This window comes from Lepidochelys kempii, chromosome 9 (genome assembly GCF_965140265.1).
Source record: "Lepidochelys kempii isolate rLepKem1 chromosome 9, rLepKem1.hap2, whole genome shotgun sequence".
NCBI classification, from domain to species: Eukaryota; Metazoa; Chordata; order Testudines; family Cheloniidae; genus Lepidochelys; species Lepidochelys kempii.
The window spans coordinates 64,330,930-64,352,830 of NC_133264.1; the positions used below are offsets into that span (position 1 = coordinate 64,330,930).

At 48.3% G+C, this 21,901-nt stretch overlaps 1 protein-coding gene across 8 annotated transcripts in view; it reads left to right on the forward strand.

The window, feature by feature from the left end:
• FRMPD3 (FERM and PDZ domain containing 3) overlaps window positions 1–21,901 on the forward strand; it is a 142,648-nt gene that overhangs the window by 83,131 nt on the left and 37,616 nt on the right. For 7 of the 8 annotated variants that reach the window (XM_073360770.1, XM_073360762.1, XM_073360763.1 and 4 more), the window contains 4 exons: window positions 13,456–13,610; window positions 14,990–15,092; window positions 16,302–16,347; window positions 20,043–20,147. In XM_073360770.1, coding sequence (XP_073216871.1) covers window positions 13,463–13,610; window positions 14,990–15,092; window positions 16,302–16,347; window positions 20,043–20,147 — 402 coding nt within the window. In that variant the 5' untranslated portion in view covers window positions 13,456–13,462. Of the gene's footprint in view, window positions 1–2,756; window positions 2,836–13,455; window positions 13,611–14,989; window positions 15,093–16,301; window positions 16,348–20,042; window positions 20,148–21,901 lie in introns of those variants that run through there. The other variant, XM_073360766.1, reaches the window with a different exon arrangement.

Here is a 21,901-nt window from a genome sequence, read left to right on the forward strand (position 1 = left end):
AAGCAGTAGGGGGAACTGTATCTGTCTCCCTTTAGCACAGGGAATCTCAAACTCTTTTTGCTGCGCCCCCCTTTGAAAATATTTCAGGCTGTGATGACACTCCCTTCCCCCCCCCAAGTCATAGCAAATTATTGTACATACTTATAGCACTAAATTAAGCACGTAGTCATCCCTGCATCCCAGTCAAAGGCATTGAAGCCTTTCAAAAAGCGTAAAGTAGGCTTACCGTATTTCAAGTTCCCAAGGAGAGGACGCTGCCGAGGGGATGGTAGAGCTGGGCGGGGGTTTACAGCAATATTGTATTATGCCACCCTTACTTCTGTGCTGCTGCTGGTGGCGGTGCTGCCTTCAGAGTTGGGCAGTCAGCCAGCAACTGCCGCTCTCTGCCTATCTCACAATCCCCCCTACAATAGCCGTGCAACCCCCTGTTGGGTCAGGACCCCCAGTTTGAGAAACGCTGCTTTAGTAACTGTCCCTTTCCCACAACACAGGCCTGTCTCCCAAAGTTCCTTCACCAGCCATCGTGCACTCCACAGAACTGAAGGGGCAGCATCTGGCTTCTAACACTTGGGATGCACAGGCCTGAGTTATGCTCTGAGACTTGAAGGATATTTTAAAAATTCAAGGTGATAAATCTCTCTGGAGCTTGCTTTTCCTGCGTGACACTGTCCTCTTGAGAGGATCTAGTGCTGGAGGCAGGTGAATAATGCTTGGGAAGAAGAGCTAGGTGGGGAAGGCAGACGTATTCAAAATATGATTGTGGCAAACAGTTATTCAGGCCCCATCTTCCCTGCTGCTTACTGCATCAGAGATGGCTCCCCCATCTGTGATGCTAAATAAGGAGAGGTGAATGAAGAGCTCTCAGCTAGACGGGAAAGGTCACAAGCCTCTGTGGCTCCTTTAATAACCACAAGGGGATCCTTCGTCACATGCGGCAACAGCCTGGCCACCGGTAAGTGCTGCAGATGGATGTGAAGGGGGCTAGACAGTGTAACGACCATCAGTGCCTCACAGCTCAGTGAGGTAAGCCAAGGGGGTGATCAGCTGTCATGCTACAGGGCACAAGGTGGTCACCAGCAAGGGACAGGAAGGATTTTTTTTATGCCGTGTGCAGTGATATGACTGTCCAGGTACCTCTAGGTCTCTCCTTCCTCTGAAGGGTCAGGTGTAAGTAGGGTTGGCACCTTCCAAGCTGTACTCTGCAGGACAGTAATTATAACCCTGATACTAGGAGTGGTTAGGGTTGGGTTGTTCTTGGAAAGTGTCAGCAGCCACCCACCTTGTAGGGGTCAGTGTGTTTTGGGCTTTGTGTCCCATGGGTCACATTCTCCCATCATCGGGAGCTGTGCTGAGCACAAGAACTGGATGGGGGAAGATGGCTTGAAGCCACCTTTGTGCCTCCCACATTCTTGGCTTTGCTGGGTGGCCTTCCTGGCCCCTGGTGTATATTAAAGAAGCCTCGGACCTGCTCTTGTTTACGTTGGGCCAAAGCAGTCTACTAAGTCTACCATCCCACATCCCTGAATCACCAGAGCACAGCAGTGCCCAGTCACACCCCCTCACTCAGCATGCCTCTATGCCATGTGCTATAGAGTAGGCAGTGTGGAGCCCTGGGCCCGGTTCTTCCCAGCCCAGGGGGCTCCTTACACCAGGGTATCTGCCAAGACAGATTCTGCTGGGTTTATGGCAGTGTCAAGCTGGGACCTGGCCTTTGCCTCTCTCTGCCCTTGCCCTGCTGCTGCGATCAACTTGGACACTTTTGCTGACAGGCCCTGGATTTCCTGTCAGAGTGTTCAGGGAAGGGCCCTTGCCTCTGGAACTCATTCCGCCTGTGGACAAGCGAAGCCCTGAGCCTGTTGATCTTCAGAGCACGTTGCAGGGCCTGTCTGCTTACCCCAGTGCTTTTCTGACAGGGTTGGAGAGGTGTTTGGGGGTTTGTTTGGTTACAGCTTCCAAGGGGCTGGTGGTAAGCACATCGCACCAGCGGGAAAATAAAAAAATCCTTAGCATGCCCGGAGCATGAAGCACTCACCTTCTCAGAGCGCTGTGCAGACGCAGATTTCATTGGGAGTCAAGGTGTCAGGGAATGTAATTGTGTCCTGTAACACATCTGTGCAACAGTCACCATGGCAGGGCAGCAGCACCATGTCACAATGCAACATCCCAACATTGCATTGCCCCTGCATATACTATGGGAAACAGGACAGCAGGCAAAGCTGAGCCTTCCCCGGGGAAATCCTGGTATAGGACCCTTCTGTATAGTCTGAGGCAGACCCTTCCTTGCTGCAGGGCTCTGTGCTTTATTAGCTCCTAAACAGGCTGTTAGGTTGCTTCCATGACTTGCAGAATAGAAACTTCCGGCAAGATTGCTTGGCACAGGAATTACTAGGCCAGACAGAACCTGGGGACACATGGGTGGTGCAGGACGTAGGCCCCTCTCCAGATGGCTGTTGCCCCCCTGAGAGGAAGAGCTAAAAACAACACATGCTTGCTCGTGAGCACATAGCACAGCTCCCAAAGGCAGGATGCTGGGCCAGATGGACAATCGTGTGATACAGCGTGGCAGCTCCTACAGCATTTTCCCAATTTGAGATCAGGTCAGCAAGGAGGAAATACCAGGTGGATGCAGTGGGCTGAGTGTCCCATCATGATCCAATAAGTGGAGGGAGAGGTTGCGGGACCCCATGCGTGTGACATCCGAGCCCATTTCTGGCACCAAACTGACACAGGCCATTCTGACTCTGGGGAGGAAAGTGCAGCAGCTCCACAAGCTGGTGTGCTTGCACAGGAAGTCTGGCCTTGCAAGGTTCATTCACATGAGAGAATCTTACTCAGGTGAGTAGCCCCATTGAACATGATGTAAATGCTTGTGTAAGGGTTACTCACATGAGGAAGGCATAGCAGGGGCAGACCCATGATATGCATCTTCTCCCCAGTGACACAGGCAGGGGACCCAGTTGCATTTGCTAAGCGATGTATTGTCTGGGCATTAAATCTTGTCCCATCAGGAGGTTTCCCTCTATCTGAGGAGATGTCCTAGGTTCCCTCTGAGGTCTATACGTGCAGAAGATGAACTTAGCTCATTACTGGCTCGGGTAGGGAGTGCAGGTGCCACCTGAAAGCAGCTAGTACAGACTGAGGGCTCCTCCACAAGGAGAAAGACTATTTCTCTTCTTACCTAAGTGGGCAGCACAGAGGAGAATTCAGCTCAGTCAGAGGAGGCAGAAGCTGCCTTTCCCTGAAAAACTGCTGTATGTTTGCTGGGACCTGAGGTAAGCTACCCACTTGGCAGATGACGTGATGGAGAAATCCCGCCAGCTGTCCTTTGTCTGGATTTTTAAAAGGGCTGGCTTGTTCCATGAATGCTAAACATGGGAGCTGTGCAAGCTACGGGAACAAGCAGGAGTCAAAGTGAAGGGAGCACAGGGGAGCATAGCTTCCTCTCCTCTTCCTGGCTTGCGGGGAGAACCCAGAGTTACATAGAGGATCAAAAGGTATAAGGGCTATAAATGTTCATGGTCAGGGAATGACCCAATCACTAGCTCCTGGGGTCAGGAAGAAACTTCTGTTGGAAGGTTGTTCCACAGTTGTCCACCAAGGGGTTTCGTGCATCTTCCTCTAAAAGAGCTGGTGCTGGCCACTAGTGGAGACATGGTACTGAACTAGATGGACCTTGGGTCTGATCCAGCCTGAAATGAAATAAAAAGGAAGCACAGCAGACTTGAGAGACCTAGAAAGGTGGTGATGGTACTTTATTGCTGCGTAGAAAATCTGGTGGGTTTCATTTAGAAGCTGTGGCCATGACTGAGTAGGAGGAGAGGTTTTGGGAGACCTGGGTTTGGATGGGGGACAAGGACTCTCACATATATTTCTGGGTTCCATATGGAAGCATGGATTGGGGAGGAAGCATGGATGGAGTGCTGGACTGGGATCTAAAAGACCTGAGTTCTGTTCCTAGTTCTGGCCTGCTGGGTGACCTTGCACAAGGTCAAGTTGCCTCTCTGTGCCTCAGTTTCCTTATCTGTAAAAAAAAAAAGGGGGGGGGATACTGATCTCCTTCATAAAGCACTTTGAGATCCGTTGATGAAACAGGCTATATAAGAGCTAGTTATTATTATATCAGGGATGCATTAGCCTGCTTTGAATTTATATCCACAGTGCTGGTATTTGGCGTGCTTTTCTGTGTTCTGATGGGAAGTGTGTGTGTAAATTTGGGGTCCAGTTGTTTTGTTGAGTTTGTAGCATGCTTGTTTATTTTATTTAATGAAACATAACCTGTCAATGGCAAGTCACAATGAGCTATGTGGTGGCTCTGCTTTTTTATTTGGCATAAAATCTGTCCTCTGAAATGTTTTAACATCATCAAAGATGGGAGGAAGTCGCACTGGATATTTCTGGATTTTACAGGGGTAACCCATGCTGGGTATTTCATTCCTTAACAGCTGGTTTTACACCAGTGCCAGATTCACTGCTGCCCAACTCCTTGGACAGACATTTCCATTAGTGCAGAGCTGATTGGGAATATTTTGACCAAACTTTTGTTGTTGTTGTTGTTGAAAAATGCCAATTCATCCTAACCGAAACGCTTTTGTGGGAAAGGGTTGGCTTTGACATATTTCTCACCTTGAAACATTTCTGAAGTTTCTAAATTGTTGAAATATCTTATTGCAACATTTTTTTAAATGAAAAATTTCAGTTTTCCGATTTGAACTGCCTTTTTGTTTCAAAATTTAAGCTAATGATAGCATTAAAAATGTGAGGGGAAAAAATTCAATATCTAACCAAAATGTTTCAAAAAACGTTGTGACTGATCTGGACCACATTTTGGGGAGGGGGGGATTTTTGGTTCATGAACATTTTCGAAGTTTTCAACTTTTCATCCCAATTTGGGTCAGGAAAAATTTCTAAAATACTGACAATTTTCACAGGATGTGAAAAATGTTTCCTACCCAGCTCTGGTAAAATGCTCCAAATGGTGATCATTCACACGCAGTTTGCACTGCTGCAAAAGACTGCACAAGGTGCAGGGCAATGGAGAACCAGACTCCCAGTCTTGTCGAGTCAGTACGAATGGGGCTGGGGAAGACCAGTGATATCAGTGTGTGCAGCTGGGCAGGAATATAGTTTTGCTTGGCTGACTATGTGGTGGCTCAGGGATGTGTGTCCTTCCAGACACAGTTCTTCGTTTGTCCTCATTCATATACCACTGTGTGATGATGAAACCCAGTATGGCAGCCACCAGTAATGCTGAGCTCCCCTTCCTCCTTGGATCTGCTTTAATCACCAATAAAGAGGATTACCAAACCTCATGCTTCAGAACATCAGCTGATTACTTGTGTTATACTAATAAAATAAAAACCAGCAGGATCGTATTAAAGAGGAAAAGGCAAAATACCACATTTATTGTGAATACAGAAAGAACCATAGTAAGCAGTTAGTTATAGTTATAACATTCCATTCAATCTCATATTTATTCACACATTCATTCATTCATACACACACACACAGAGGTTCTGCAAGGTTGTTATCATAGTTACCAGCCTTAGAGTTGCTCATGCCAAGCCACTGGCCAGCTGGCCTGGACATGAGGAGGGAGCAGGGCCTTGTCAGATGCTCATCTGATGCTTCTGGAAGTTGGTTTGCAGAATCAGACCCCAAAGTTCTCACTTTCTAGAGTCCATTTTTATAGGAATTTCTTCCTATGCCAGTCTATGGGAATTGCTTCATCATGCTATTGCTGAATCAGTCAGCAGATGGCACATTCCTGACGGCTCCGTGCTGCTAGATGTTATCTTGTTCTTTGGTTCTCCCATTCTTGAGGCTGTTGGGTGGATTCCAGTCTGCCCTCCGGGGGTCCTCTGGTTATTTCCACTTGACGCCTTCTTCCTCCGTTGGACACTGGATTCTTAGGCTGGCACCTCCCTGATCATTCAGTTATTATCCACACCAAGCATCCATCCACATACATCTTCTATCTCTATTTTAATCACAATTGTTAATACAACAAAAGGGCGGGGAGTCTCTGGGTGCTGTTTCTGTTGTTACAGAGTATTGCTTTCAGTCTCTCTCTGTGTGAATTGCTTTGAGAATAGACTCTGTCTTAGAATGTACCAACGCAATTAGCAGCTTGCAAGCTTCACACATAGAGGGAGAGAAACAGTACCAAAAACCAAGAGACCTCTGAATTAGTAATACCCTGGAATTTAAACTATGGGGAATCAAACTCAAACTTCTTTAATATGATCCAACACTTGCAGGGGTCAGGAAGGAATTTTCTTCAAACACCATAGCTCCATTAGCTACGTACATTATGGTAGCATTTCTTAGAGTTCCCTGAGGTGTTCAGACACCACGGTTATTGGTACCGAATAAGAACCAGATTAGAAGACATTATTCCTCTGAATATCAGGTATTAGCCCCAACTGGGGGCAGGATACTGAGGGCAAGGGTCATGCTGGGCGCTGGTTCTGTACACAACTCTCCCTGCAATAGCAGAGCAGTTGGATATTTCTGCTAATTGATAATCACTAAAATAGTTAATAATGCTGTTGTCTAAAATGTCATCAGTAGGCTTCAGAATAAACATCACATTGCACTGAATAGGGACATTTCAAGCTGCTGTTACAGGTTGCTTGCCTGCAGACTCTGACAGCAATGCAGTGAGTTACGCTCAGCTTTCCTGAACAACCATAAGGGGCAGAAGATATTTTCGGTTTTAAATGTAAGCTTAAATTTGGCAGATGCTGAAGGGGGATCCCAGAGAAATGCAGATGCAGCCAGCCAGTCATTAACCACTCACTCTGCCCTCTGCCTGGGTTTGGTGGAACAATGAACTGATTTAGTAGAGCAAATCCTCTGTGTTCCTATGGGATACAGGTGGGGAAACTGCTGGTTTCCCCTTGTTTCATTCAGGCCTGTGTCCTGGAGTAGGATGTTCCTGCTGCCCTTTGTGATGCTGTGCTGAGGTTAAAACCAATTAGCCAGGATGGTTTTGCACTACTGCTGTCTCTCATCCCAAAGCAATGGAATACTATCATACTGTGCCTGTTTACCTTACAGAGGACTCAGATAAGAGGGGACATAATAAAAGTATATCAACTGATGAATGGTAAAGAGGAGGGAGATTGAGGACTTCTCTTCCCCCATCTCCTAGAACAAGGGGGACAGGCAATGCAACTGAAAGATGACCAATTCATAACTGAGAAAGGAACTACTGTTTTCACACAGTTAGCCTGTGGAACTCACTGCTACAATATATCATTTTGCCCAGGAGCCTAGCAGCTCTCAAAAAAACAACTGGGCGTTTAGAGAGAGAACAAAACTATCTAGAGTTAGTATAGGAAGTATTTAAACAAATAAACTTGAATTTTAGAAGGGATATAAACCCTCCTGTTTCAGGGCATAAGCCGGCCTCTGTTGGGGGTCAGTAAAACATTCTTCCTGGGGTAGGTCTGGGCTCTCCCCTCTTGGAGGCAGGATACTGGACTAGGTGGCCTATTGGTCCTATCCAGTCTGGCAGTGCCTGTCCCTACTGTCTTCTCCTACATTATTGTTGAAGGATTATTAGCAGGGGGTCAATTTGGCATGGAGGTTCTGGCAGACCCTGTTTCCTTGCTGGTGAGATGTTACTGCTTCTGCAGAACTACTGGATTCAGTCATGCTGGTCCTTTATTATTAATTACACTTGTAGTTCTTCTGCTGCATCAAAGTCTTATCAGAGGAGAGGCAGCTTAAGACGCTGGGAAAGGCGTATGATTGTTAATATCCAGCGTTGCATGCATTTTATTCCCTTCTTCCATTTCATGGTGGCTGACTGACTGCATTACAGCTGAAATTAGGCCTTTTTTTAAACAAAATTGGGTTCTTTAATCTGAGTACTGCTAACTTGTTGAGCTGATGGTTTGCTGCCTGAGAATTGAAGGCAGTCTAAGACCAGCTCTCGTCTAAGACCAGCCCATCTGGGCACCATACAGCCCAAGGCCCCAGTCCAGAGCTCACCTCTGGACCAGAGATAGTGGTATTTGATCTGCGGTGGGAGCTCTGAATGAAAGGGGTGAGCCCAGGGCTCTCGGGGAACTGCAGCACCATTCTCAGTAGGAAGGAGGCTCTGAAGATGTCTCATAATAAGAATGATGATTAATAGGGGTCTGCCCGTCTCTAAGGCCCTTCGTTCAGGGCTCTTCAAGTGCATTACGGACATGGAGAGATTAACCCTCGTAGCATGCCGGTGCAGGAGGTCACATTTATTCCCATTGTACAGCTGGGGAACCGGAAGCTCAGTGAGCGATCTGAGATCCCGCAGGATGTCTGTGCAAAGCCAGGCAGAGTCCCCAGGTGGCCTTCCTCCTGGTCAGAGAGCCATGAGAACACGCTCTTTCTGGAATGGCAAGGAGGTACAGGAACAATCCTTGTCTAGGCCATGCTGCAGCCTGGAATCATTCCCTGCTTACAGATAGTTGTGTTACAGGACAAGCTTTCCCTGCCCAGTGGCCTGGTGCAGGGGTGCTGAATTCCAGCAGGCCCAGAGGCCAGTGGGTATTGGAGCATGGAGGAAGCTAGGGGAACACCCAGGAGAGGGTTCCAGACTGTCATAGGGGGCCAGCTATTGGACTGGCGTTGAAACCAGCTGTCACCCCCCAGTGGTGGTAAAATGCTGAGAAGCTGCTGAGCCAGTCCTTCCACTCAGGTGATGCCAGCCAGTCCCTGTCCCCTGTGAACCTCCAGAAAGTCCGTCTCCAGGGCTGAGGCTGGCGCTGGACTGGGCGCCCCATCCAGGCGATTAGCAGTCTTGGATTTATAGCACCGGGGATTAGCATCTTAATGGATTTTACTGCAGCTCACATCTGCTGATAAAGGAGCCATGTGGTTCTAGCAGAGTGGGGGGATCCCAACGTTCATTTCTCATGTTTGTGGCAGGGACTGAGGTGTATTTTATCAGCACCACAGCTGTGCAAATCCTAGCTCGACTGCCAAAGCAAAACAGACAGAGGAGTTTTCTCATTATATTCCACCAGCTTAGAGAAAGTAAAGGTGCCCCCGTGCCTTTCCCTGCAGTTACGTCAAACAGCAGCCTCAGAAGAGCAGCGCACGGGGATAATACACAAGGGGATGGTCCTGTGCTCAAAGCACAGTACTGGCAGCAAGGACTCCTGGGTCCTGTTGCTGGCTCTGCCATTGACTTGCTGTGTGAGCTAGGCGCTCGGTCTCTCTGTGCCTCGGTTTTGTTATCTGCAAAATGGGGACCTAACAGGCTAAACTCAGCCATGCTCCTGAAGGGCTTTGGTATCTTGGGGGTTGTATATTGCTGCCCAGCTGAGCACTGTGTCTGTCAGTCTCAGATGGCAGAGAGCTAGAGTGGGATTCATATGGTGGAGTGTAGAGTTGTCTGGGAAGGGGGGGAAGTGAGGAGGGCTCAGGCTACAGAAGCTTTCAGACATGCTGGCTAGGCTGGTAAATACAGTCCTCCCCCTGCCCCGGCCACACACACACACACGCCGCCCAACAGCAGGAGTTTCTGTTGAGTCAGGCTGAGCGGGAGCTGCTGTGATGCTTTCAGTGAGCATTTCACCTGCCCATGTTTTGCTTTCGAATTGTCTTGCCTTTAAAATTGCTTGATTCTGTTTTAAATGCTCATGAGAGTAGCAAAGCTGATAACAAGCTACTGTAGAGGCAGGCACAGGGCTACCATAGAGCAAGCGGCTGTGCAAGCGTTCCCTCCACAGCTCTGTCCCTGTACTGCAAATCTGACCTGCAGCCCCTTCTGCTACTCTGTCCCACACCTGAGCCCTTCCACAGCTCTGTCAGTGCCCCTCAGGTCTGACCTGCAACCCACTGTTATTCCAGTCCTTGAACTCCACAGCTCTGTCAATGCCCCTCAGGCCTGACCTGTTGTATCCTTATCGTTCACCTGAGGGATGAAAAGCTAATGATTTGAAGCAATAATACCATGCCCAGCCCAACCATGCCCATCCCTTTCCCCCTCCCTGGCATGTTCCATATTGCTGCAAACCAGCTCAGCTGCTAGGAGCATGAAAGTATGGCAGACTCGGTTTGTGGAGTGACAGCTGGCTCATGCCAACGACCCTGCAGCTCTAGCCATATATTCAGCCCCTATATAGCCCGCCCTCTTTGGAATAACTGCACACGAACAATGGGTATGCTGGCTTCTGGGCTTTTCCCAATAAAATTGGGGTGTGCTTCTTCAAGCAGCTGTTAGGTATGGAGACTATTTTATATGGGAGCCGTATTCAAGCCTGACGACTTCAGAGTAGTTACAGCTCCAGTGAATTTGGCCTATTTAGTCCAATCAGTGCTCTGGGGTGAGGAATGGTGCTCTCCCCGCTCCCAACCCCTGGCCTTTTTTCATTTTTTCTTTCTTTCCCTCTTTCTAAGGCTTCAGAACTCCGCCGGGAAGGCAGGAGAACTGATAGCAAAGTTGCAGAACACCCTCCCTTCTCTCTCCCTCCTCCTGGATGCTCTGCCTAGGAGAGTGCTGAGCATGTCACAGAGAGCTCACCTGCACGTATGCACGATGGCTCCATTTGCAGGGAAGGCCATGACCCATCCTCTGTTCAACAGTTTTCTTTATATGTTCTTATTTTTATCATGTGTGTCACTGTGTCCTACCAGGTTTCAGAGCAGCAGCCGTGTTAGTCTGTAACCGCAAAAAGAACAGGAGTCCTTGTGGCACCTTAGAGACTAACACATTTATTTGAGCATAAGAGGTGGGACTGAAGGGGCAGTGAGCCCTGGAATGGTTTGAAATCAATCAGTGGAAAAGGTTGAAAATCACTGATGTGGACAATAGCAACAGATTGCAATTGCGGCACCTATGCAGCATGATTGCTATTAACATAGTATCATAGACATAACATATAGCAGCTAATTGGTGTACACTTGGGTTTGCTATATACCAAGGTATCCACAGATATGGGCTGTAGGTGTTGGGGATCTAAAAGACCTACTAGCTCCCATCAGGACAGAGGCTTCTGGCCAAAGGGTCAGAGCTTTCTCAGCAAAGGGTAGCCAGCTGGTCAACATGCTACTACTGAAGATCAGAATGAGCTGGAGTTGAGTCATTGTCTCATTCAGGGGATCCTAACTTAATCACGGAGACGCAGCGTAGCTCAGCAGCATTGCGCATGGAAGAGAACTACTGTGATGAATCCCGTCTGAGGAGGCAGCGTCAAACGAAGAGCTCAGTTCTAGTTTCAGCCATGCTGTGCTGTCACCCTTAGTTTTGTATCTGGTGTTGAAATATCAAAGTGCTGGAGGCCATTGGAAATGCAGATGGATTGGAGTCGATAGAGAACGTATCACATGCTAAACTTCTGAGAGAGAACAATTGACTTGTAGCCGAAAGGCCAGGAAGAATCTAGCAGACTAAATAGTCTGGACGGGAACACTCAACCAACAGCACAGAAGCAACACTCACCTTCAGACACTTGGAAACTATTTACCAAGGGTTGTGGTGGATTCTCCATCACTGGCAATTATTAAATCAAGACTGGATGTTTTTCTAGATCTACTCTGGGAATTATTGTGGGGTCGTTCTCTGGCCTGTGTTTTACAGGAGGTCAGACTAGATGGTCACAGTGGTCCCTTCTGGCCTTGGACCATCCTCTGTCTCCAATACAATTGTGCACCAAAGTCACCTTTTCATAGCAAGACACTCCAGCAATCAAGACACCAATGAGATTGTTATCCTTTGCATTAGTGGTCTGGGAAGAATATAGATGTCATCACGTATTTGTTTTGTATCGTGGCATTCGCTTCAGGGGGCATGGTATTGAAAGTATGGCAGAAGGTGCAAACCATAGGGGATTAGGTCATGACACAAAATGGGACAGATGATGCAGAAATCAGTGCCCCAGGTCACATGGTGTGCAAAGGTCTGACTCCAGTGGGGTTAAGGTGGAAGGAGGGTGATGTGACTGTCAGACCCCCGTCATAAATATAAAGGGAAGGGTAACAACCTTTTTGTATGCAGTAACATCAAATCCCTCCTGGCCAGAGGTACAGAATCACTTACCTGTAAGGGGTTAATCAGTTCAATTAACCTAGTTGGCACCTGACCAGAAGGACCAACTGGGAAAGAAGATACTTTCAAATCTGGGTTGGGGCGGGGAAGGTTTTGTTTGTGCTTTTTGTTTTGTTCTGTCTCAGGACAAAGAGAGAGACTAAGCAGGTAACCCAGCTCCTACTGAAATGATACATCTAAACTTACAAAAATTGTAAGTAATAGCAAGGAAATGTGTTAGGTAATCTTTTGTTTTAGCTTGTGAATTTTCCCTATGCTGAGAGGGAGGTTTATTCATGTTTTTGTAACTTTGAAGTTGAGCCTAGAGGGGAATCCTCTGTGTTTTTAAATCTTTTTCTTACCCTGTAAAATACCTTCCATCTTGATTTTTACAGAGGTGCTTCTTTTACTTTTTCCTTTATCATAAAGTTCTTTTAAGAACCTGATTGATTTTAGTGTCCTAAACATAAAGGGTCTGGTCTGTACTTTTATTAAAGGCAATTGGTTGGTATATTATTCTCAAGCCTCCCCAGGAAAGGGGGTGAAGGGACTTGGGGGGATATTTTGGGGAAATGGGAACTCCAAGCGATCCTTTTCCTGAACCTTTATCCAAAGCACTTGGTGGTGGCAGCAATACCATCCAAGGACAAGGGAAGGATTTGTGCCTTGAGGAAGTTTTTAACCTAAGCTGGTAGAAATAAGCTTAAGGGGTCTTTCATGCGGGTCCCCACATCTGTACGCCAGAGTTCAGAGTAGGGAGGGAACCCTGGCACCCCCTTACATCACAGATCCATTCCTTGTGCATCTCTGAGTCCTTGTTGCTGACTGTGCAGACAAAGACAAGCACTGGCTCCCAGGAGCGCTGCAGAGCCTGTACAGCTCTGAAAGTTGGGGCTGGATGCCTCAGGTATCATCAACCAAATTGTCAGCTAAATTCCAGCAGCAGAATCCTAATTTCTGATGGTGATGTAGGAGGCAGGCAGAACAGAGCTGGCTGTTCAGATCCCAGGGAGGGATGGCGGCAGTTGCAGTTTGGGGGGTGGAAAACAAAACGTTTGGATGCATAAACTCAGCAAATCTGAGCGGGACACCAAGGAGAAAGGAGGCACTGCACTTCCAGCAGGCCTTCAGAGGTTCAAATTCCAACCTTGATCCCCCTTGTTTCCTGGCTGGGGGCACCTAAGACGTGAAGCACACTCCCTCAGGAGGGAAGGCACAGCCCGCGTGGGGTTGCACTACGTCAGAGCTGCACTCCTGCAAGCAGCATGGCTCCTCTGCCTAGTGGAATGAGGTTGGTGGAGAATAAGCCTGGTTGAGGGAGGTCAGTATAACGACTTGGTGCCCTGTGGCCTTTTGGCTCCCAGCCCCCTGCCCTGTGTTGTCGCCAGGTTGTGTTTGGGATACAACTCTGTTACATGCCCTGTCTCCTTGTCCAGTCATGTGATGCAGGAGGAGAGCTGTGATGATATGGAATGTGGTCAGCTGCCTTCAGACGCTCTCCGACAGGTGAAAATCCAGCGTGACCCCCTCTACGGCTTTGGTTTCGTGGCCGGCAGCGAGAGGCCAGTGGTGGTGCGCTCGGTAACAGCAGGTAGGCACAGGCTATGTGCTTGGCTCACAGCCACCTGAGGGAAAGGGACTGTCCAGAGTGGAGCAGATCAAACAAGTGGGAAGCAAGGAATGGGCAAAGGAGTGGGAGCTGCTTGGCTGGCATGATACTGCCATCCTGCCTGGGGTATGGGCGCTGCAGGCTGGGAGCTGGGGGCTCGCACCCTGAGGCAGACACTGGAGTGCTGGGTGGGATGGGTGTGAGTGTTGTTGTTTTCTCGCCTGTTGCTGACAATGGGGTAGAGGCTGCGGGGAATTGACTGTTGAAGGCAGGGGCCTTCAGAGACACAGTCTGCGACAGACAGGATTGTGTCTGAGAGATCTTGGAAGTACAGCAACCACGTCCACTCCATGTCCTGCGCCCCACTGTGCCTTGCCCGTGGTGGAGAGAGGGCAGTGGGAGGAAGGGGGCCTCATGCTGCCTGTCAGCAGCCACAGGGTCCGCGGTAGCCAGGACCTGTGCAAGCCAGCCACAGCCCATGCTGGCTAACAGGGCGATCGAGAGGCTTTGAGCTGAGTGAGGAGGAGTGACGGAGAGCATCCACTGAGGGGAAAGAGCAGAACCCAGGAGGGGAGTACAAGAGGAAAGCAGAGAGCAGCTGGGGACATGGGGGGCACACAACATGCCACTTGTAAATGGGCACCGGCAGCGCCATGGTTACCTGCCCCTTGTCCAGACCCAGGGGCATTTTCTTCTCCAGGGCCCCTTCCAAGAGTCTCTGCTGTTGCTGAGTCAGGAGTTGCAAAGTCCCCTGCCATGCCCTACAGAAGCGTCTGGGCAGACTGCCATGGTGTGCAGCAGGGTTGCTGCCATTGCAAAGGGTTCTGGGGTAGGCTGGTGAAGGAAAGTGGCTACAGTAGAGCTGCAAGCAGGAACACTGGATGGGCTACACTGAGTGGGTTGGTGGAGGAAGGGAGGAAGAAGTAACTGGGGAAGACAGATCCCGTCTTTCTGGGGCACCAGTAGACACGTAGCCAGTTCCTCTGGCTGGGTTTCAGCCCAGCCTGTGACTGGGCCCCTGGCCTTCCCAACCCAGTTCTTTGAGAAGCTGGAACTGGCCCCTCTACGTGGCACTGGTTTCTCATTGAACAGCAGGAGCAGGCCGCATAGGAGGGTTATTAGATGAGTCACTGCCATTCATCCCAGTGGGAGCTGTGTGTGGGCCAGCTGAGCTGGGAACAGAGCCCCTTCACTGAGCTCTGAGAATGGCGGGGCCTGAGGCCTGCTCCTTTCGTTCCGGGCAGCACAGAGCCCCATTCCCCTGCTCACTTCCCACCCACCCCCCCACCCCCCCGACTGAAACAGGGAATGCTCCGTGCTGCAGGCAGGGGCTCTAACACCTACTCTCCTCTCCATGGCAGGAGGCCCCTCTGAGGATAAACTCTTGGCAGGAGACCAGATTGTGGCCATAAATGATGAGGATGTGAGTGAAGCCTCCAGAGAGAGATTCATTGACCTGGTCAGGTAACAGACTTCTCCCCTACCTCATCCTGGGTGCCGGGGAAACGGCAGGCAGAAAGGGATGTTAGCACTTATGTCTCTCAAAGGGCTGGAGGGGGTGATCCCAGAACCGCTAGCCAAGAGACCTGATAACTGGCAGTATCTGGGCACCGCTGCAATGGAATATGCATGGCTGAGGCCTCAGGAGCCACGTTCAGGTACTGCAGTGATCAAATTGGCCCTGCTGGAGTCAGCTCTGGCTCTGCACTGCTGTGAGGAAGCTCACCCTGCCAGAGTCTGAGTTAGCACGGGTAGGGCAATGCTGTGAGGAAGCTCACCCCCACTGAAGGCTGGCACTGACAGGAAGTTTCTTTGATTAACCTTCATCCACACCACATGCTCGTCCACCTGAGTCATAACCCTTTCTGGCACCCGTCCAGCTCTGAGGGCTACGGAGCCACAGGAGTTTTATATAGATCAGAACACAAATGAGACTCAGTCCCCGCTGTGCATGAAGCTCACCCAGGGACCCCTCTCAGGAGTGGCCTGAGACCTGGAATGGGTCCCTGCATGCTCTGTGGAGAAGACCAAGACTGGAATATGAAAGGCAGAGAGCTGAAGGAGAGATGTGATTCAGGCTGGGGTGAGGGAGGGGAACTTGGCCCCTTCACCCTATCCCATTTCCCCACCAGCTTGCCTGTCCTCTCAGCTCTGGTGTCACAGCTGGGAAAGGACCCAGGTGCTAAGACGAGGCTCTTTATTTCAGCACTCCCTCTCTGGTTTGGGGGATCCCCAGTAATCCTCACTCATTTGAGCCCTGCCCAAACCCAGGAGCCACGCCTCAGACAATTATCCACCTGGGCTGTGTGTGATTGATTAGAGCAAGTCATACTGGGCTCTGGAATAGCTGTGATTCTCTAGTTAACACAGTCTATTCAATAATATCTCTATAGCAGAGTAAGAAACTACAGAGATCCAAACATCCCCAGCTGGCAGAGACATTTGCAGCATCTGTATGAGGCACTGCCAGCACACTTATTATGTGACGCATAAAGCTGCTCTAGGAGACCGAGACAATCTGAGCCGCTGGCTGGGGAGAGAGTTTGCTGTCTGAACTCTCAGCCAGGCTCTTCCAAGTGGTGTTTTCATCCCATCGTTTCCATATGCATCCTGTGTCCTGGAGCTGAGAGCAAACCTGTCCATTAACCTTCCCTCCTGTCCTTTCTCTTGTAGGAGTTCCAAGGACTTCATCATCCTGACTGTGCTGCAGACTCACCAGGTGAGATCCGGGAGCCCCATGCTCTTAGAACACAGGGGCCTCCAGCTCTGACAGGGAAGACACAGAATGCTTCAGGGCCAGGGAGATCTGAAATCCAGGCCTATGCAGATGCCCATTGAACTAAGAGGTGACCTAGACAACACATGGCTGCTCCGTCTAGGTCACGATGAGGCTTCTGAGAGAGAAGCGCAGTTTGTGGGGAGCCAGTGAGCACACAGGGTAAGAGCATTAGCGTTTCTCCTTTGGAGACTTGATTCCGTGTTCTGTGATGGCCCCAGATGAACACGCTCAGCCTTGTTCTCAACAAATGTTTGTCCAAATCCAAGAAGTTCATCATCCAATCTGGTCAGAGCAGCAGGATGTGCACGATAGAGACCCAGGAGAGGATACCAAGGGGTACTGCCAGCCAGAATGAATTGGCTGAGCGTGGGGAGCCCAGAACTGGCACAGCGGGGGTGGGCTCTGCAGGTCAGGATTGAGGGGCATTGGCTGGGCTGTAGGAGCCCAGGACTGGCACAGTGGGGGTGGGTAATGCAGGTCAGGGTTGAGGGGCATTGCACAACCCTCTGGGGAAGCTTATCCAACCCTGCTCACCCTCACCAGTCCCGGCTTTCAGCACTATTACCTCTTCCATACTCACTGGAATTTATTACAGTTGGAGAAAATAATCCAGGAATATTCTCCAGGCTCCAACAGTCCATCTGAGGGTAAGGATCTCTTGGCTGTCTCTCCCTCTCCCATCTCCTTTGGCTAGTAAGGCTGTGAAACGCTCTCTCCATGAGAAGGAATAATAAAAATAAAAAAGTCCCTGGGACGACAGCAGTCCCCAGGCTGCCTGGTGTGTTTTATGGAGCCACTGGTGATACCAGAGGGAAGATATTTTACTCTTAACTCCTGGTGGGCTCTAACAGCAAATCCCAACCTGGTGGTTCCTTTGCCAGGGTGACAGTGCTGTATTTTCCTGTGTCTTGTCTGGACCTTCCCTGTGCCCTAGTGGTCCCTGAGGAGAGCAGGGGAAAGGGCCCTTCTTTTTAAAGCATTCTTCAAGTGGCTGGTCTCTGTCTGCCCTGAGTAGCTTGTAAGAGCACAGGAGGCACTTACATATTCCAGCACCGTATCTGAAGCCAAAACTCATTGCAGTTAGAAAGGATGGACCCATCCTACGGCCAGGCTACAGCTGCCTTGAATGGCGTTCAGGAGCGCTGAGCATTGGGGAGCACATAGCTACTGCAGGACCAGCCTCCACCAGCAGGAGTCACTGTAAGGGGATAGCACAGGAAGCCTGACTGGGGTGGGAGGAGAAGAGCCACCTTAAGTGGAAGCCTGTGGGAAAAGTGGTGCAGCGGTGCTGGGCGCCTTCCCAGGGTGGATAAAAATCGATGATTTTTTTTAAATTTAAAAATGGATTTTTTTAATTTAAATTGGATTTTTTAATTTAAATCAGATTTTTTTATTTTGCCATTTACATTTTCACTTTTTCTTTTTAAAAATAAACCTGTTTAAAATGAAATCTGAATTTAACACAAATTATATTAAAAGCCTAAATTTATTATAATCTCTTAAAATATTTAAATAAAAAATGAATAAGCTGAATCCATGAGCCTCTGTCGAAAACTTTGAGTTGAAGGCTGTTTTTCTATATAAAGAAAGAATCGGGGGGAACATCTAACTTTTGAGATCAAGCTTTATAAATATGGCACAACAGCAGCATATTAAGGACTTGGTTTGTTTAATAAAAATAAATTTTATATACTGTTGTGTATTTAATCAAATTCTAGTTACCATTCTAATACAGCTTGAATCATGAGAAAAAATAGAATATAGTATATTGCTTATTTACTCTATCAGGCTAAAAATGTATAATAAGAATCTGAAAATATTAAGCTAGATAATTGCTTAAATAAATGTGTATAGTTATAGTGTATCCTTGTAGGTAGCAAAAAGATGTACCAAATCTAGTGTAAAGGCTCTATTTAGTTGTAAATCAACATGTTTAATGATTATATCAATGAATGAGAATGCACATTTCTTTGGAAATAACTGACGTGCAAATGGAAAAATTGATTAAAATAGATTATTTAAATTGAGGTTTTCTACGTGGTGATCTAAATCACCTTGATTTACATCAGTCCAACCTGCGCAGGCCGTTGCAATGCAAACTTCTGTCCCCTACCACTGACAGTTTGACTCCAGACCAGGAGAGACCACCAGTAAAGGCAACACGGATCAGTAGCACTCCAGGGCTTAGTCCAGCCTGAGAGCTGTGCCAATAACTGATTTTTATTTTATTTTTTTGCTTCACTGACTGTTCCAAAAAATCAGGGTGGGGGAAAGTTTGGGATCAACCCAAAATGTTTGTTTTTTGGAGTGGTTTTTTTTTTGAAATTTTCGACAAACTGAAAAGTTGAAAAAATATCTGTTTGGGTCTAAACTAAGCATTTGATTTCATTTTTTAGCTATTTTTAAACATTTGGGGTTTTTTTACAACATTGAAGTATGTTTCTAAATGAAAAGTGGTTAGAATAAAAAAACCGAAACATTGCAGTTTTTTCTGAATTTTTAGGGCTCAAACCCCCCCCCCCCCGAACGAAACAATTTGGCAAAATGACCACAATTTTGTGAAATGTTTCAGTCAACCAAAATCTGCACTTTTTACAGGAAAAGGTTTTGGCAAACAATATTGCTGAGCTCTGGTCTGTGGCCTGTGTGCTAAGCCTGTGAGGTTTTAGTGCCACGGTGATGCTTGTGAGGATGCCACCTGACCACTAGGCACTGGAATGAGACCACCGGGCCATTTCACGTGGCCATCATTGGGCAATGCGATTCACTCACTAGCAGCCTGGACTGTATTCAGGAACCAGTGAATTAGAGGTGGAGAGCCACATCTGCAGCTGGTGTCAATCAGTGCAGTCTCACTGGCTTCAACAGAACTTCTCTGATACTCTGAACCAAAAGCTCCAACTCTCTTCCTCAATCAGTCTTCTCTGCTGCCACCCGGTGCTTGCAGACTCATACATTGCTTCTGCCAGTGCGCCTTTGCACCTCCCCTCCCCTCTCCACACAGGTTCCTGAGGGTTCTTTATCATCGGGCAGGTAGAAACTCAGTGGGTTGTGGTGGTGACCCCAGCTTGAGGAGGTGGATGGGATATAGACACCCATCATGTTGTTAGTGCCTCCAGCTGGTAGTGGGAGTGCACTGCAGGCATGGATCCATGACTGCTAACATGTACCAGTGCTCCCATTCACTATGCTGTGTGCCTCACCTTGCTACCACCAGTGCCATAGACATGTCACACAGAGGTGAGGTTTGTGTCGGGTGGAGCAGCCCAAGGCATGCTAGCTGAGCTTTGATTTAGGCAGCCATTAGCAGGTCCTTGTCCCCACTCCCCCACATGCTCCGGAAACTGAGAATGAAGTTTATGGCTGTTTCCCTCCCTGTGGATTGTGCCCATCCCTGCCCCAGCACCAGGCCTACTCTCCCATGGGACTGGAGTGGTGGCGCTCCCTAAGGGGCCTGTCTCTCCAGCAGGGCATGTGAAAACATCAAGAATTTCTGCATATGTTCTGTTACCTAATGTTATCAATGCTTCTCTTCTGCCTCTCTCTTGCACCACCTCCAAGGAGAGTCTCTCTCTCCCCCTCCCCAAGCTCCAGCTGCAAGGACAGATGTTTAACACCCTGTGTTCTCTTTGCAGTCCCCAAAATCTGCTTTCATCAGTGCAGCCAAGAAAGCGAAACTGAGGTCCAATCCAGTGAAGGTCCGATTTTCAGAACAGGTCACGGTTGGTGAGACAGATCCAGTAAGTGCTGCTCCTTCTTTTTCTGCCGTTGCACTGATGTGGATATTTCTGGTGTCAGTCTGCTCCTCTGAAAGATGGCTCTTCCTGGGGTGATGCCTGAGAGACCTCGGCTAATCAGCTTGTAAGCAATGGACTGTGGTCCGTCTAACTTCACATATAGTGGACAAAGGGTTGTGATGTGTGTCGTGACAGAGGGATCTGTGAGTACAGGTAATAGGGCTGGCATGTGATCCACAGTGCTCTGCAGGAATCCGATCTAGTCGTAAGGTCCACCTGTGTCCCAGATAAGCTTTTTGTGAAGGACATGCAGCTGCTTTGTAGATCTCCATGAACGGGAAGGATAGACCAATATGTACATCTCATATGTATCCCTGATTGATTAGGCCACAAGTGAAGGGGCAGGGTGTCTGTCTCTCAGGGTAGCTTTGGTCCATGCCAGAGTGTGGCCTTGGAACTGCCCTGCGGCAGAGCAAAGCAGACTGGGAGGAGGCTCAGGGCAGTGAGTGCAAGGCTGTGGATCACTCCACTGATTCCCATCCCCCTCACACATGCATAGATTTACTGATTTCACTTGTGGATATCCCACACTGGGAAGCAGATAGTGACTCTCCCATTTGATGAATGTCAGGTTGTATTCATGTGTGTGCAGTGCAGATTACGGCATGCTGCCCTCTGACAGGATCCCAGAGCACCTGACTATCGCTCAGAGAGAAGCACTGAGTACATGGATTATTATTTAGGTACACTAACAGCCTGTTTAGCACCCTAAGGACCAGACAGCCCAAAGAGAGCAAGCACAGACACCAACATTCATGAGGAGGCCTACCAGGCAGGGTTAGCTGAGCTTCTCTTCTTTCTTTAGTTGTAGTAATGATTGGTGACAGCATTATACAGACATGGCCTAATGTTTGTAATGGGTTAATATTTGTTTAGTGGTGGGTAAGAGCATGTTTTGTTTTTTTCCTGCTTGTTTATATATTAGAAATATCATTAGTGTTAAGCCTGACCTTGTCTGGAGAACTCCTTCGAGGTCTCTGCCCTTATGTGGCAGAACAGCAGGTGTTTGAGATTTACCAGATCTTTCTTTCTAGGTGTTCATCAGGCATTTGAGTTAAACAGGTGTTAGCAAAAAATAACGAGATTTAAACAATCCATATCCCCATAGTCAGGTTTCACTTCTTGAGTATCTGCCAGTTCTCCAGTCATCCATAGAATCTCCCAGGGATCAAAAAAATGGACAGAAAAGATCTGATTTCTAATGTAAAGAGCGTGAAACTTTTTTTAACCTCGCAAGCCTCCTTCATAAGGAATCAAAAAAGGGCACAAACCCAGATTTCTTTCCCTTTTACATCCTAAAAACTTAAGTTGGTCCCGGGCCTGTTTAGTCCTATCAAGACAGGACACTTGAAAAGTGTGCTGTGCTTGCACAGAGAAGTCTAGCTCTGATCAGCTGAAGCACCCAGAACGTCTGTCCTCTGAGCCAGTCAAACAGCAGCAGATCTGTTAGGATATTTTCGTGGCGGAATGCTCATGGAAACGATGTAACCCAGATCAGGCATTTGGTGTCAGAGAAACTGAATCCTTGGCAGAGAAGGTTTCTGTGAGATCAGTGTCTCTTGCTTCTACCAGGAGGGTGTTTTTCAGAACATTATGTGGGGGTTGCCAGTTGACTTTAATGAAGAGTTGTGTGGTTTAAACCACAGTGCAAAGGGCTTTGAGACTGTGCCTGTGAATGGGGCCATTTTGCCTGGGTA